General features: G+C 51.7%; 1 protein-coding gene across 2 annotated transcripts in view; it reads right to left on the bottom strand.

Annotated features, from left to right (window-relative positions):
- The window catches only part of ice2 (interactor of little elongator complex ELL subunit 2), a 166,322-nt gene that overhangs the window by 92,899 nt on the left and 56,041 nt on the right, over nt 1-17,382 (bottom strand). Inside the window, exons 2-4 of one of the 2 annotated variants that reach the window (XM_043680584.2) lie at nt 12,483-12,587; nt 3,999-4,275; nt 2,037-2,156 (exon numbers count right to left, since the gene is read on the bottom strand). In XM_043680584.2, the coding sequence (XP_043536519.2) occupies nt 2,037-2,156; nt 3,999-4,275; nt 12,483-12,587 (502 nt within the window). Of the gene's footprint in view, nt 1-2,036; nt 2,157-3,998; nt 4,276-12,248; nt 12,460-12,482; nt 12,588-17,382 lie in introns of those variants that run through there. The other variant, XM_043680585.2, reaches the window with a different exon arrangement.

Here is a 17,382-nt window from a genome sequence, read left to right as displayed (position 1 = left end):
CCTGACCAGGTTACCCAAACTAAACTAGTCCCATTTGCCTGCACTTGGCCCATCTCCCTCTAAATATTTCCTATTCATATATCTATCCAAATGTCTTTTAAATGTTGTAACTGTACCTGTAGCTACCATTTCTGCTGGAAGTTCATTCCCTATGGATCCAATACATTTCTGGACCTGCCCACAGCTGGAATAATGTGATCATTCACAACTCTGCTGCACGTGTCTCCACCTTGTCCCCATCACCCTGGTCTTCACTGACAGACTTTGGCTCCTGGGCAAGTACAGCCTCAAATTTAGATTTAACATCCTTGTTATAAACTCCCTCTGTGGCCTTGTCCATCCTTATCTCTGTCACATACGATCACACTATCCTCTGAAGGGTGTGGACTTCTACGATAAGCTTCCAATTGATCTTAAATTCCAGTAGCTACCATGGGAGGATTTAAACCCAAGTTACAAAGTAGGAGAAAAAGCAAATATAGCTCCATTTGGGAGCAGGTTTGGATAGTTCAGTATGTGACAATGGTGTAGCTTGAAGAGGTTATTTTGTCCTGGTGATTTTTTAACAAGAGGCCATGAGCTGCCTGGTTAAGACCACCTGAGTAAACAGCTTGGGAGGCCGTGGGGTTTTTGTTTAGAATGGACCCCACCACCAGGGATATATTTCCCTCCCCACCTCTCTCTGCCTTCCGCAAAGACCGTTCCCTCCGTGACTACCTGGTCAGGTCCACGCCCCCCTATGACCCACCCTCCCATCCTGGCACTTTCCCCTGCCACCGCAGGAACTGTAAAACCTGTGCCCACACCTCCTCCCTCACCTCCATCCAAGGCCCTAAAGGAGCCTTCCACATCCATCAAAGTTTTACCTGCACATCCACTAATATCATCTATTGTATCCGTTGCTCCCGATGCGGTCTCCTCTACATTGGGGAGACTGGACGCCTCCTAGCAGAGCGCTTTAGGGAACATCTCCAAGACACCCGCACCAATCAACCAAACCGCCCCGTGGCCCAACATTTCAACTCCCCCCTCCCACTCTGCCGAGGATATGGAGGTGCTGGGCCTCCTTCACCGCCGCTCCCTCACCACCAGACGCCTGGAGGAAGAACGCCTCATCTTCCGCCTCGGAACACTTCAACCCCAGGGCATCAATGTGGATTTCAACAGCTTCCTCATTTCCCCTTCCCCCACCTCATCCTAGTTTCTAACCTCCAGCAACATGATCCCCTTGACTTGTCCGGACTTGTCCGACCTGCCCAGCTCCTTTTCCACCTATCCACTCCACCCTCTCCTCCCTGACCTATCACCTTCATCTCCTCCCCCACTGACCTATTGTACTCTATGCTACTCTATCCCCACCCCCACCCTCCCCTAGCTTATCTCTCCACGCTTCAGGCTCTCTGCCTTTATTCCTGATGAAGGGCTTTTGCCCGAAACGTCGATTTCGAAGCTCCTTGGATGCTGCCTGAATTGCTGTGCTCTTCCAGCACCACTGATCCAGAATCTGGTTTCCAGCATCTGCAGTCATTGTTTTTACCTTTTTGTTTAGAATGGTCCATCTCTATAAGATTAGGATTTGTAGATTCAAGTTTTTCAGTAGCATCAGAAAATATTAAGGTCTCAACTGAGTTGGGAGCTTCAGTGGAAGTCTCCTGGCTGCTACTCTCTCTGAACTTTCTCTTGATGGTTTTTCCTCCTGGGATTGGAGAACTGCATGCGAGAATCTGTGTCTGAACTTGCCTTTTGTGTGTTTACTGTATTTGAACAGTTAATTAGTAATAGGTACTGTCTCTATTATTCTGTTAAGTTTTCCAACAGAGTTAAGGTATTCTAAATTGCTCTTCCTTCGGCTGGATTTTTAACTACAGTATTTAAATAAGTTGTTTTTTGCTTAGCATCGATCAGTCACATCGCATCTGAAACAGGCACTGTACATTTACATTCAAAATAAGAAAACGTTAGAATCTAGGTGACCTCCTTATTATATTTTGAGGGGGTCCGGTCCGGTCCATAATGAATGACTCGGAGATTATTACCTCAGCGTAATGGAGAGCATCAGGACAGATGATATTGTAATCGTCAGCGCATACTCTCGCCACATTCTGCAGATATTTCATAAATTCCGGCAGTTCATTCCATATAATATTCTTCAGCTCCTGCAACAGATGCCCACACAATTACAACATTAAATACTCTCAGCGAGAGGCAAACCAAATGATGTGAGAGGGAAACTAGATTGGAAACATAGTCAACAGTGATGGTGAAGAAGAGCAGATGAGCCTGTTGAAAATACTGACAAAGGAAATAGGACAGCAGTGGGAAAGTACACAATCAGTGCAGACATGGTCTACTTGACCCAACTGGTCTACATTGGTACTTAGGGTCCACATTAGCCTCCGCCCACCCTAAGTTAACGCAAATACATAACAAATTCATCAACTATGTTCCAAACAGAGATTCAAAAATCATGACAGCACAAAGTGAGAGGGGAAAGTAAGCATCAAGGGTGTTACAAAAGGATTGGATTGGATGAAGCAGCCAAGCAAGCACATGGTAATGACATATAACATGGGGAAAGGAGAGGGGATTACCCTCTTTGGCTGGCAAAGGAGAACAGCAAAACAAGTTTGAATGGCAAGAGACTGGGAAATGCTGGTGTTCAGAGGGACTAGGGTGTCCATACAAAGCTAACGTGCAGGTACGGTAAGTAATTACAAAATGGCACATTAGCTTTTATTACAAAGAGTTTAGAATATAAGTGTGAAGACGTCATATTACAATTTAGATTAGATTCCCTACAGTGTGGAAACAGGCCCTTTGGCCCAACAAGTCCACACCGACCCACCGAAGTGCAACCCACCCAGACCCATTCGGGCTGCGTACCTCAGAAGGCTGTGGGAGTTCAGCCATCCAGTGGGCTCAAGACAGAGTCAATAATGTCTTATAGTGTGGGAAAGCAGAGCGCAGATTGAAGATCAGGGACGATCTCAAAGCAGTACAAGTTTGAAGGGTTAAATGGCCAACTCCTGCTTTGAGAAAAACAAGCCACTGTCTTTGCACGTATCGTTAGTAATTAAATGTGGAGGAGCCGGTTTTGGACTCGGGTGGACAAAATCAGAAGTCACACGACACCAGGTTTATTTGAAATCACAAGCATTCGGAGCGCCGCTCCTTGGTCAGGCGATGTGGACTTGGCCTGGTGAAGGAGCAGCGCACCGAGAGCTTGTGATTTCAAATAAACCTGTTGGACTCTCACCTGGTGGTGGGTGATTTTGTAATTAAAGGGGAGGCAAAAAAACAAAACAATCAAAAGGAAACAAAATGGAGCAGAAATTATCACTGGAAATTGTGGATCTGGGTATGATGTGTTGCAAGTTGCCAAATGAAAGATGCGGTGCTGCTCTTACACGCTGGTGCTGAGCTCCAGTATGGAGGGAGAAAGGACAGAAGGAGGTGCTGACAGCACAGAATACGGCAGGTAGTCCCATATGAAGCATTACAATTCCAGTTAGATTAGATTCCCTACAGTGCGGAAACAGGCCCTTCGGCCCAACAAGTCCACACCGACCCTCCAAAGAGCAACCCACCCAGACCCATTCCCCTACTCCCCTAATGAACCTATCGCTACGGGCAATTTAGCACGGCCAATTCACCTGAATTGTACATCTTTGGACTGCGGGAGGAAACCGGAGCACCCGGAGGAAACCCACGCAGACACGGGGAGAACGTGCAAACTCCACACAGTCAGTCACCTGAGGCTGGAATTGAACCCGGGTCCCTGGTGCTGCGAGGCAACAGTGCTAACCAGTGTGCCGCCCTGTTACTTATGGATACTTTTTTTTTGAGAAGGTTTGGGAAGGAAAGTGTGTGGAAGGTGTACATGATAAAACCTAATGGCTGATGGGCTCAAGACAGCTGAGAATAAAGCCAACACACAGAATTTATAATCTCCAAAACCAGACGGCTTAACATTCACAAGCGCAGTTCAGCTTACTCACAGAATATTGTGCGAGATGGGTCATCATTTTTCTCGATATCCGCCCACTTCTTTGCACGTTCTTGTATTTTTCCATTAACTGCACATAAGTTCGTTGGTCCTTCTCACAGAGGGAGGAAAAGCGGGGATAGGGCACCCGGGGTTCAGGGAGCGGAAACGATATCACTGAAGGTTTGGTGGGCTGACTGGCCGGAGTTGAGGGTTCAGGTTGGACGTTCGGTTTCGAGGCCTGCTGCGTTTCTGGTGGGTCAGGAGGCGTGGCATCTTCCTCTCTTTGCCTGGCAGCAATGGCGAAACAAAGGCCACGGTCAGATTTGAGTCAAAGCGAGCTGACAGCGTAACACAAGCCGGAGGGTGGAGTCAGCACCATTATAGAGGTGATACCTACCCACGTGCAGCACAAAAACGGACTATTCAGCCCCAATGAGCCCTGTTGGCACTTGGTCTCTACATGAGCCTCCTCCCTATTTTATGACTCCCCTAAAGTATAGGGCACAGAAACAAACCCTTCGGTCCCATCAGTCCAGGCTAGCCCCAAATTAAACCAGTCCCACCTGCCTGCGCTTGGCCCATATCCCTCCAAGCCTTTCCTATTCATGGACTTATCTAAATGTCTTTTAAACATTGTAACTGTACCCACATCCATCACTTCCTCTGGAAGTTCATTCCACACACTCTTTAAAAAAAAGCCCCCATTTCTTTTTTTAAATCTTTCTCCTCTCACCTTAAAAATATACTCGCTTGAAATCCCCGGCTTGGGAAAAGACACCTGCTATTCATCTTATCTATTTACGATCATGATTTTATAAACCTCTATAAAGGACACTCCAGTCAAAAGGGTCTGTGGACGGTACGGTGGCTCAGTGGTTAGCACTGCTGCCTCACAGCGCCAGGGACGCGGGTTCAATTCCAGCTTCGGGTGCCTCCCCGTGTGGAGTTTGCCCCGTGTCTGCGTGGGTTTCCTCCCACAGTCCAAAGATGTGCAGGTTAGGGTGGATTGGCCATGCTAAACTGCCCCATAGTGTGCAGGGATGTGCAAGCTGCATGGATCAGTCATGAGAAGTGCAGGGTTACTAGGACAGGTGGGTAGGTCTAGGTGGGATGTCCTTTGGAGGGTCTCTGCTGAGTTTGATGGGTTGATTGGCCTGCTTCCACACTGTAGGAGTTCTATCCAGCCTCTCCTTTAAACACAGACTCTCTATTCCCAGCAACATCTTGGTAAATCTCTCTAGCTTAACAATATCCTTCCTATAACAGGGCGACCAGAACTGGACACAGTCCTCCAGAAGTCTCACCAACATCATGTGGAACCTCCAAATGATGTCCCAACTCCAATACTCAAAAGGAGTGAGCAATGATGGCAAGTGTGCTAAACACTCTCTGAACTATCCTGTGTCTAGATATATCCTCCCAAACACTTAAGTCCGTTTAATCGCCATTGTGACAAAGGTGGCTGCAATATAAATCTGACTCGGCTTCTGACTGAAGATGATGTTACAGTAAATCCAGAGGCGAGGCACACAACAGAGCTTTCCCGAAGTAGGGCTCATGAGATTTAAGGCAGGTATCGTTGCTGCAGATTTCCTACCAACTGAACAGTAAGACAACTTCAAATCCTTTCACTTTATTTCTCATACAGTGGACATAACTCAATAACTCAACCTCAGAAGTCAACAGATGTGGGGCTGGAAGAACACAGCAGATCAGACAGCATCTGAGGAGCAGGAAAGTCAACACATTGGCCTAAAGTTAACAATGAAAAGGTAACGGATACGACTTTCCTACCAGCTACGACCTCCCTCAGAACTGCTCCGTACAGAAAGGAGTGTCTGAGAGAGCTCTCTGACCCAGACGGCAGGGTGAAAGTGAGGTCTGCAGATGCTGGAGATCAGAGTCGAGTGTTGCTGGGAAAGCACGGCAGGTCAGGCAGCATCCGATGAGCAGGATAATTGATGTTTCGGGCATAAGCCCGTCCTGATGAAGGGCTTATGCCCGAAACGTTAATTCTCCTGCTCCTCGGATGCTGCCTGACCTGCTGTGCTTTCCCAGCAACACATTCTCAACCCAGACAGCAGGGTTGCCACCAGTCGAGTGCACAAAAGGATTCCACAAACACACAGAAACAATGAGTAAGATTAGATTAGAATCCCTACAGGATAGAAACAGGTCCAACAAGTCCACACCAACTCACCGATGAGTAATTCACCCTGACCCAATCCCCTATCCTATATTTACCCTGACTAATGAACCTAACACTATGAGCAGTTTAGCATGGCCAATTCACTTAACCTGCACATCTTTGGACTGTGGGAGGAAACCCATGCAGACACGGGGAGAACGTGCAACTCCACACAGAGAGTGGCCCGAGGCTGGGATCGAACCCGGGTCCCTCGTGCTGTGAGGCAGCAGTGCTAACTACTGAGCCACCCTGCCGCCCTAGTAGACACGCTGTTTTAGTGAAGTCGGTTAAGGGATAAATATTTGCCAGGACCCCAGATGGCACTTACACTTACGTAAGAAATAGGAGCAGCAGGAGGCCATTCAGCCCCTCGACCCTGCTCCGTCATTCAATAGGATCATGGCTGATCCAACATTCTTCCCATCCGCTTTCCTGCCTTTTCCCCCCCTTTCCCCTTGATTCCCTGACTGATTAAGAATCTATCGATCTCAGCCTGAAATACACAAGGCCTCTGTCCCTGCGGGCTCTCTTCCAAAGACTCTCAACCCACTCAGAAAAAAAATTCCTCCTCAACTCAGTCTTCAATTGGTGTCTCTGAGACTACGCGCATTGGTCCTAGACTCCCCAAAGAGGGGAAACATCCCCTCAGCATTTACCCGGTCAAGCCCCTGGAGATTTCTATATTTTCCAATGAGATCACCAGTCATTCTTCTAAACTGCAGGGAGTAGAGGCCCAACCTGTTTAACCTTTGCTCCTAAGACAATCCCTCCATACCAGGAAACATCTGAATGAACCTTCTCTGAACTGTCTCCAAATGAAACGCTATCTTTCCTTATTTATAGGGATCAAAACCGCTCACACCAGCACCTTATACATTTGCAGTCAGACTTTCCTACGTTTAGACTCTTCTGGTAGCACCAGCCTGCATATTGTGTTCATATCTCTGCATTGGGCTCAAATCCCCAATATCTCTCCACCCCCGAGGCTCCCAGCCTCATTCCTGATGAAGGACTCTGGCCCAAAATGTCGATTCTCCTGCTCCTCGGATGTTGCCTGACCTGCTGTGCTTTTCAGCAACACTCTCCCAACTCTGATCTCCAGCATCCGCAGACCACACTGTCTCCTAGTTCAAATCCACAAATGATTCAGATTTGAGAGTGCCACTACTGCCCAATGGCTGACACTTCACCTTCTAATAATTAAATTGAGTCGCAGTTAACACAAAGCTGTTAAACAAGCTAAATGAAACACAAAGAGCAAGTGACTCAACCCACACAACTGCTGCTCAGACAGAGCCAGGAATAGACAGAGAAATCAATTAAACATTCAGTTATGATCTGTTAAGCATCCGTGTCACAGTGGTCACATTAAAGAGAATTGGGTTATCCAATGGCTGGCACACAATTACAATGTGAAATACAGAAAACAGGAGCAAGAGAAGGCCATTCAGCCTTCAACCATTCACCATTCAATAAGATCATGGCTGATCCTCGATCACAACTGCCACTCTCTTTGCCTACTCCTTAAAGCCTTTGATCTCTAGAAATCCATTTCTTCACGTCACAGAACATAAAACATTGAACAGTACAGCACAGTACAGGCCCTTCGGCCCTTGATGTTGTGCCAACCTTCTATCCTACTCTAAGATCAGACTAACTACATACCCTTCATTGTACTATCTTCCATGTACCTAACGAAGAGTCGCTTAAATGTCCCTAATGTATGTGACTCTAAGAGTCTCAGAGTCATACCACACGGAAACAGACCCTTCACTCCAAACTACACTAGTCCCACCTGCCTGTGCTTGGCCCATATCTTTGCAAACATTTCCTATTCATGTACTCATCCAAATGTCTTTTAAACATTGTAACTGCACCCGCATTCACCCACTTCCTCCGGAAGTTCATTCCACACCCGAACAACTCTATCTAAAAAGGTTGCCCCTCATCCTTTTTAAATCTTCCTCCACTCACCTTAAAAATATGCCCCCAGATGCAGGTTTGCTCACTGAGCTGGAAGGTTCGTTTCCAGACGTTTGGTCACCATACTAGGTAACGTCTTCAGTGAGCCCCCGAATGAAGCACTACTGATGATTCCTGCTTTCTATTTATATGTTTACCCAAAGAAACCCAAACCACAACAACGAGCACCCGAGCTACAAATCTTCTCCCAAACTTTGAACACCTACGGGCGAGAGACGCTAAGACAAGCCAGGAAATGGGAATTCTGTGCCAACCGCCTAAGTGCCACATACGAACAACTCCGGTTCCTGCATGAATGTCGAAAGAATCGAATCCTTCCACCATGTGGCAGATACAGACCACCAGTCAACAACCCACAAGCCAGGGACACAGCCAGACAGAACGGATTCAGGATGATCCAGGTAATGATTACAGACGCACACAACAGACTTCACAAATACAGACAAGAAAGTGCGCGCCAAAAATCGTTAATTTCAGAAACCACCAATCAGGAATGGACCCGGACCATAGAACAGGCCGTCACCATAGGACAGAACAGGACCACACACCGCAAAAAAACGGCACTAAAAGAAAAAATGGCCAAACTAACACACAACAGAGAGGATACCACAACATACACCTGGGTTGTGTTATCTCTCCCACAGACAGCTCACAGACAGCTCACAGACACGGAAAGAACAATACTGGCCAAGGGACTCAACTACAACCACAGGGACGCCAAGACAGCAGACTTCCTAGCAGCACTAGAATGCACACTCAGGAACAATGGACTGACAGAAGAGACACAACAAACAGTGAGACAAAGTATCGTACCCCTGATAACAAGGAAAAGACAAACACATAACCTCAACACCAAGGAGAGGGAAGCACTAAAATCACTAAGAAACGATAAGAACATAATCCTACTACCAGCAGACAAAGGCAGAATGACGGTCATCCTGGACAAAGCAGACTACATCCAGAAAGCACAATAACTACTTGCAGATACCTACACCTACCAAATGAGGGAGTTTGACCCCACCCCACAGCTCACCAATAGGATAAACAACACACTGAGGAACCTACAAAAAAACGGACAGATAACCAGGTTTGTGCACAAACCAGACATCCCACTCAGACCCATAGTATCACTCCCAGGGACACCATCACACAAACTGGCTAAAGAATTACAGCAGAAACTGAAACACCTGATCAGTGGATCCAGACACTCTATACACAGGAATTCTTGGACATCATCAGAAATATACGCATAGACAAGGAAGAAACCATGGTCTCATTCGATGTAATGGCATGTTCACCTCTATCGACAAAACCCTAGCCAGAGAAACAATAGCCAACCTGCTGGACATACAGAACAGACAACAAGACGGGGAACCTATCAACAAAGAGGGCATACTCAAACTACTGGACCTGTGCCTCACATCACACTTCACATTCAACAACCAAATAGATGAACAAATCAACGGCACACCCATCTCTGGACTCATAGCAGAAACGGTAATGCAAACGTTAGAACAATCAGTCTTACCGCAAATTCAACCCAAACTCTGGGTCAGATATGTGGATGACACCTTTGTAATCATTAAAAACACAGAAATAGAGAACACACACCGGATCATCAACGCCACACTCACAGGAATCCGATTCACTAGAGAGGAAGAAAAGGACAACCAACTCCCATTCCTAGACGTGATGGTACAGAGAACACCGAACGGAGAATTCACCACAAAGGTATACAGGAAAGCCACACACACAGACCAAGTCCTGAACTACGAAAGCAACCACCCCAACACACACAAAAGAGGTTGCATCAAGACACTATTCAAAAGGGCCACAACACACTGCAGTACACCAGAACTGCAAAAAGGGGAAGAGGAACATCTCTTCAATGTATTCACCAAAAACGGATACCCGCGCAATTTCATCAACAGGTGCCTAAGGGAAAGACAATGGAACGAGGACATGCCACAACCCAAAGGACTAGCCACACTACCATACATCATGAGCATTTCAGAACTGACAGCCAGACTACTGCGACCACTAGGACTCAGAACAGCACACAAACCAATACCACTCTCAGACAACAACTCACCAGAACGAAGGACCCAATACCCAGCATGAGCAAAACCAATGTAGTGTACAAAATCCCATGCAAGGACTGCACAAAACACTACATAGGACAAACAGGAAGACAGCTAATGATCCGAATCCATGAACACCAACTAGCCACGAAACGACACAACCAGCTATCCTTAGTAGCCACACACTCAGATGACAAGCAACATGAGTTCGACTGGGACAACACTACTATTATAGGACAAGCCAAACAGAGAACAGCCAGGGAATTCCTAGAGGCATGGCAGTCATCCACAGATTCTATCAACAAACACATCGACCTGGACCCAATATACCGACCACTGCAGCGGACAGCTGGAACTGACAACCGGAAGCGGCAGAGACAAACCACTATAAATGCCGGAGGAAACACCACAGAAGCACTTCACAAGTGGCTCCCAAGCACTGAGGATGTCACCTAGACAGGGGATGAACCGTCTGCAACACAAATTCCCAGCTCGGCGAACAGAACCACAACACTGAGCTACAAATCTTCTCAAAACCCGATATGCCCCTTAGTTTGAATTCTCCTACCTTTGGGAAAAGGGCTTTGTTGTTCACTTTATCTATGCCCCTTATGATTTTGTAACTTCTGTAAGGTCACCCCTGAACCTCCGAGGCTCCAATGAAATGTCCCAGCCTTTCCAGCCTGGGACCAAAAACTGCAAACGATATTCCAGAAGAGGCCTCACCAACATCCTGCACGACCCCAACCTAATATCCCAAACTCCCACAGTCTGAGCAATGAAGGCAAGTGCACTAAACCCTTCGTCACCACTCGATCTACAACGATGCAAATTCTAAAGAACCCTTCAGTCCGTTTCACAACACTACCCAAGGCCCTGTCAGTCATTGCAGAAGTCCTCCCTCTGTCACATTTACCCAAATTAAACTCCACCTGCCATTTCTCAACCCATATACAGAAATATTCAAGATCATTTACAGCCTATTGTGGTCGGAAATGCCACAGGTTCAACCTGCTCCGAGTAAAGACGTTTCTTCTTATGCCATGGCTAAACCACCCAGCCTGCACATCACTGGACATCCCGGTGGGCATTCTGCAAGGTCAATCCACCAAAATTACACATCTTTGGATCATGGGAGGAAACCGGAGCACCCGGAGGAAACCCACACAGACACTGGGAGAATGTGCAAACTCCACACAGTCAGACAGTCAGCTGAGGCTGGAATCGAACCTGGGTCCGTGGCGCTGTGAGGCAGCAGCGTTAACCACAGTGCCACCCATTATTTGCTGATTCAAATAAGGCCAATTAGTCTGTCATCCACTCCAGGTACAGAAAGAGACGAGTGAGAGGAATATTGTGTTTGGCTTATCTTTGATCAAACTGCCTTTGCCATTAACACCTCTGTTTAAAAAAAAACTAGCAATCTCAGATTTAAAGCTAACAAATGATGCAGCGTTGATTGTCAGTTGCAGAAGAACATGCAAAACACATTAGCAATTAGAATTGCTCTCTTACATTGTTCTGGAAAGATTTTGCTCTGAAGTTTAGACAAGGTCCTTCTTGCTACCAGCAGAAATGCAATAGGGAGACTGTAATATCTTTAAAAAATTGACCAAATCACGCCTGAACCTTTAACATTGCAGGGAACGCAACCCTAATTTGTGGAATCGTTATTTGAAATTCAAGTCTGGGCATCGGTCTAGTAAATGTACACTATCTTCTTCCTCAGTGAATGCTCAAGTGTTCCCCAAGTGTCGCCCACCCAGGATTTTGTAAGTTTCACACATAGATTCCTAACAGATCTGTTCAGAGATATTATTACGCACCTCTGGAACAGCTGGGACTTGAACTCAGGCCTCTTGGTCCAGAGGTAGGGACACTACCACAGTGCTTCAAGACACCTTATAAACCAGGCTTTTGGATAGCTGAAACATGAATACTGGCTGTATTCCATTGCTCTAGTTATTAAAGCTGGCATCTCATTCACCTTCTGGATCATTTTGTGTACCTGATCCTAATGCTTTAACAATCTTACTCCTGGATCTCTTAAGGTTATCACTGGTTCTAGTTTTTCACCACTCAAAACGTGTCCTCTCCTATCCAGTTTAGAATCAAAGTCAGCAGCGACCTCAGGTTTACCACACGTGTCCATTCACTTTACAGTTGCAATGAGAGGATCTAAATGGCAGTGTGTTGCAGCTGAGTGATTACACAAGGAAGGCGGTGTTAAACATTCCAGCACCTGCTCACTAAAGCCCATAACTCGCTGAGGTTTGGGGCCATGGAGTAGCGAGTGTATGTCTCATGGGTGAAGAATTCCTGAAGCCCATTCCTGGCTTCAACATCCCTGAGGAAACAAACAAAAGGGAAAGGTGGAGTCAGAAGACCAGAATTTATAAAACTTTTTCCCAAGTTGCAACCAGTGTGCAACTGTTTCATCCATATCCACTCTTCCATCCCCACTGCCATTATGCCCCCAAATCCTCTCTCACGAGCAGCCACCCACTTCCCACTCTCCCAATTCCTGCCACTGCAGCCCCAACACCCATCCTCCTCCCCTACTCCACTCATCCCCTCCCAATCTCACCCCCCTCGCACTCCTCCCTGGCCCCTCCCCTCACCTCCACCGCACTCCTCCCCGCCACCTCACCCCCTCGCACTCCTCCTCGCACTCCTCCCTGCTCCCTCACACGCTCCACCCCTCCCCCTCCACCCCACAGGCTCCTCCCCTCCCCCTCACCCCCCCACACGCTCCTCCCCAACCCCTCACCCCCCCACACGCTCCTCCCCTCCCCCTCACCCCCCCACACTCTCCTCCCCTCCCCTTCACCCCCACGCACGCCTCCCCTCCCCTTCACCCCCACGCGCTCCACCCCTCCCCCTCACACCCCCACGCGCTCCACCCCTCCCCTCACCTCCCCCTCCCCTCACCCCCTCGCACTCCTCCCCGCCCCATCCCCTCACCCCCCCTCACGCTCCTCCCCTCCCCCTCACATGCTCTACCCCTCCACCTCCCCCCCACACGGTCCTCCCCCCCAAACTCCTCCCCTGCCCCCCCCCTACAGGTTCCTCCCCTCCCTCTCACCCCCCCCCACACTCTTCCCATCCCCCCCACACGCTCCTCCCCTCCCCCTCACCCCCCCCCACACTCTTCCCATCCCCCCCACACGCTCCTCCCCTCCCCCCCCACCACACGCTCCTCCCCTCCCCTCCCCCCCCACACTCCTCCCCCCTTCACATCCCCTCGCGCTTCTCCCGTCCTGCTCTTCCCCCACGCGCTCCCGCCACCCCTCCCACACTCTCCTCCCCTCCCCCCCACATGCTTCTCCCCTCCCCCTCCCCCCACGCGCTCCTCCCCTCTCCCTCCCCCCACGCGCTCCTCCCCTCTCCCTCCCCCCACGCGCTCCTCCCCTCTCCCTCCCCCCCCACACGCCTCTTCCCTCCCCCTCACCTCCCACGCGCTCCTCCCCTTCACGCCCCACGCGCTCCTCCCCTCCCCCTCACCCCCCCACGCGCTCCACCCCTACCCCTCACCCCCCCCACACGCTCCTCCCCTCCTCCTCACACCCCACGCGCTCCACCCCACACCCCACGCGCTCCTCCCCTCCCCCTCACGCCTCCACGCGCTGCACCTCTCCCCCTCACCCTCCCACGTGCTCCACCCCTCCCCCTCACCCTCACACGCGCGCCTCCCCTCTCCCTCACCCCCAAGTCCTCCACCCCTCTCCCTCACCCCCAAGCGCTCCTCCCCTCCCCCTCTCATCCCCCCAGTGCTCCTCCCCTCCCACTCACACCTCACGCGCTCCTCCCCTCCCCCGACATCCCCTCGCGCTCCTCCCCTTGCCCCTCACATCCCCTCGCGCTTCTCCCCTCCCGCTCACCCCCGATGCGCTCCTCCCCTCTCCATCACCCCCCATGCGAACCTCCCCTCCCCCTCACACCCCCACACGCTCCTCCCCTCCCCCTCAAACCCCAACGCGCTCCTCCCCTCCCCCGCGCTCCTCCCCTCCCCCTCACCCCCCCGCGCTCCTCCCCTCCCCCTCACCCCCCCGCGCTCCTCCCCTCCCCAGCGCTCCTCCCCTACCTCCAACCTCCGCGCTCCTCTCCCTCCCTCTCTCCCCCCATTCCTCCCTCTCTCTCCCGCCATTCCTCCCTCTCTCTCCCGCCATTCCTCCCTCCCTCTCTCCCGCCATTCCTCCCCCTCTCTCTCCCCTCATTCCTCCCTCTCTCTCCCCTCATTCCTCCCTCTCTCTCCCCTCATTCCTCCCTCTCTCCCTCCCCTCATTTCCTCCCTCTCTCCACCCCAATTCCTCCCTCTCTCCGCCCCCATTCCTCTCTCACCCCCATTTCTCCCTCGATCTCCACCCGCATTCCTCCCTCTATCTCCACCCCCATTCCTCCCTCTCTCTCCACCCCCATTCCTCCCTCTCTCTCCACCCCCATTCGTCCCTCTCTCTCCACCCCCATTCCTCCCTCTCTCCTCCTCCCATTCCTCCCTCTCTCCCCCCATTCCTCCCTCTCTCCTCCCCCCATTCCTCTCTCTCTCTCCCCCCCCATTCCTCTCTCTCTCTCTCCCGCCATTTCTCTCTCTCTCTCCCCCCCCATTCCTCCCTCTCTCTCCACCCCCCATTCCTCCCTCTCTCTCTCCACCCATTCCTCCCTCTCTCTCCCCCCATTCCTCTCTCTCTCTCTCTCTCTCCCCCATTCCTCCCTCTCTCTCTCCCCCTATTCCTCCCTCTCTCTTCCCCCATTCCTCCCTCTCTCTCTCCCCATTCCTCCCTCTCTCTCCCCCCATTCCTCCCTCTCTCTCTCCCCCCATTCCTCCCTCTCTCTCCCCCTATTCCTCCCTCTCTCTCCCCCCATTCCTCCCTCTCTCTCCCCCCTATTCCTCCCTCTCTCTCCCCCCTATTCCTCCCTCTCTCTCCCCTCCCCATTCCTCCCTCTCTCGCCCCCCGATTCCACCCTCTCTATCCCCCCATTCCTCCCTCTCTCTCTCTCTCTCTCCCCCATTCCTCCCTCTCTCTCCCCCCCATTCCTCCCTCCCCATTACTCCCACTCTCTCCCCCCCATTCCTCCCTCTCTGTCCCTCCCCATTCCTCCCTCTCACCTCCCGACATTCCTCCCTCTCTCTCTCCACCCATTCCTCCCACTCTCTCTCCCCCCATTCCTCCCACTCTCTCTCCCCCCATTCCTCCCACTCTCTCTCCCCCCATTCCTCCCTCTCCCCCCCCATTCCTCCCTCTCCCCCCACATTCCTCCCCCTCCCCCCCATTCCTCCCTCTCGCCCCCATTCCTCCCTCTCCCTCCCCTCATTCCTCCCTCCCCATTCCTCCCTCTCTCTCACCCCCTGCCCATTCCTCCCTCTCTCTCTCCACCCATTCCTCCCTCAATCTCTCCCCCCCATTCCTCCCTCAATCTCTCCCCATTCCTCCCTCACTCTCCCCCCAATTCCTCTCTCTCTCTCCCCCCCCATTCCTCTCTCTCTCTCTCTCCCCCATTCCTCTCTCGCTCTCTCTGCCCCCCCATTCCTCTCTCTCTCTCCCCCCCATTCCTCTCTCTCTCTCTCCCCCCCATTCCTCCCTCTCTCTCTCCGCCCATTCCTCCCTCTCTCTCCGCCCATTCCTCCCTCTCTCTCTCCGCCCATTCCTCCCTCCCTCTCTCCGCCCATTCCTCCCTCCCTCTCTCCGCTCATTCCTCCCTCCCTCTCCCCTCATTCCTCCCTCTCTCTCCCCTCATTCCTCCCTCTCTCTCCCCTCATTCCTCCCTCTCTCTCCCCTCATTCCTCCCTCTCTCTCCCCTCATTCCTCCCTCTCTCCCTCCCCTCATTTCCTCCCTCTCTCCACCCCAATTCCTCCCTCTCCCCGCCCCCATTCCTCTCTCGCCCCCATTTCTCCCTCGATCTCCACCCCCATTCCTCCCTCTCTCTCCACCCCCATTCGTCCCTCTCTCTCCACCCCCATTCGTCCCTCTCTCTCCACCCCCATTCCTCCCTCTCTCCTCCTCCCATTCCTCCCTCTCTCCTCCTCCCATTCCTCCCTCTCTCCCCCCATTCCTCCCTCTCTCCTCCCCCCATTCCTCCCTCTCTCCTCCCCCCATTCCTCACTCTCTCTCCCCCCCCATTCCTCTCTCTCTCTCTCCCGCCATTTCTCTCTCTCTCTCCCCCCCCCATTCCTCCCTCTCTCTCCACCCCCCATTCCTCCCTCTCTCTCTCCACCCATTCCTCCCTCTCTCTCTCCCCCCATTCCTCTCTCTCTCTCTCCCCCCAGTCCTCTCTCTCTCTCTCTCTCTCTCTCTCTCCCCCCATTCCTCCCTCTCTCTCTCCCCCTATTCCTCCCTCTCTCTCTCCCCATTCCTCCCTCTCTCTCCCCCCATTCCTCCCTCTCTCTCCCCCCATTCCTCCCTCTCTCTCCCCCCATTCCTCCCTCTCTCTCCCCCCATTCCTCCCTCTCTCTCCCCCCATTCCTCCCTCTCTCTCCCCCCATTCCTCCCTCTCTCTCCCCCCATTCCTCCCTCTCTCTCCCCCCTATTCCTCCCTCTCTCTCCCCCCTATTCCTCCCTCTCTCTCCCCCCCCATTCCTTCCTCTCTCTCCCCCCCATTCCTTCCTCTCTCTCCCCCCCATTCCTTCATCTCTCTCCCCCCATTCCTTCCTCTCTCTCCCCCCCATTCCTTCCTCTCTCTCCCCCCCATTCCTTCCTCTCTCTCCCCCCCATTCCTCCCTCTCTCTCTCTACACCCCATTCCTCCCTCTCTCCCCCCCCATTCCTCCCTCTCTCTCCCCACCATACCTCCCTCTCTCTCCCCCCCATTCCACCCTCTCTCTCCACCCCATTCCTCTCTCTCTCTCTCCCCCCATTCCTCCCTCTCTCTCCCACCCCATTCTTCCCTCCCCATTCCTCCCTCTCACCCCCCCCATTCCTCCCCACCCATTCCTCCCTCTCTCTCCCCCCCCATTCCTCTCTCTCTCTCTCCCCCCATTCCTCGCTCTCTCTCTCCCCCCATTCCTCCCTCTCTCTCTCCCCCCATTCCTCCCTCTCTCTCCCCCCCCATTCCTCCCTCTCTCTCTCCCCCCATTCCTCCCTCTCTCTCCCCCCCCATTCCTCCCTCTCTCTCTCCCCCCATTCCTCCCTCTCTCTCTCCCCCCA

Source organism: Chiloscyllium plagiosum, unplaced genomic scaffold (genome assembly GCF_037043375.1).
Source record: "Chiloscyllium plagiosum isolate Xiang-an unplaced genomic scaffold, Cpla_swu_hap1 HiC_scaffold_42, whole genome shotgun sequence".
NCBI classification, from domain to species: Eukaryota; Metazoa; Chordata; class Chondrichthyes; order Orectolobiformes; family Hemiscylliidae; genus Chiloscyllium; species Chiloscyllium plagiosum.
Note: the sequence above shows the minus strand (reverse complement) of the source record. Positions and strands in the feature narration are given on the sequence as shown.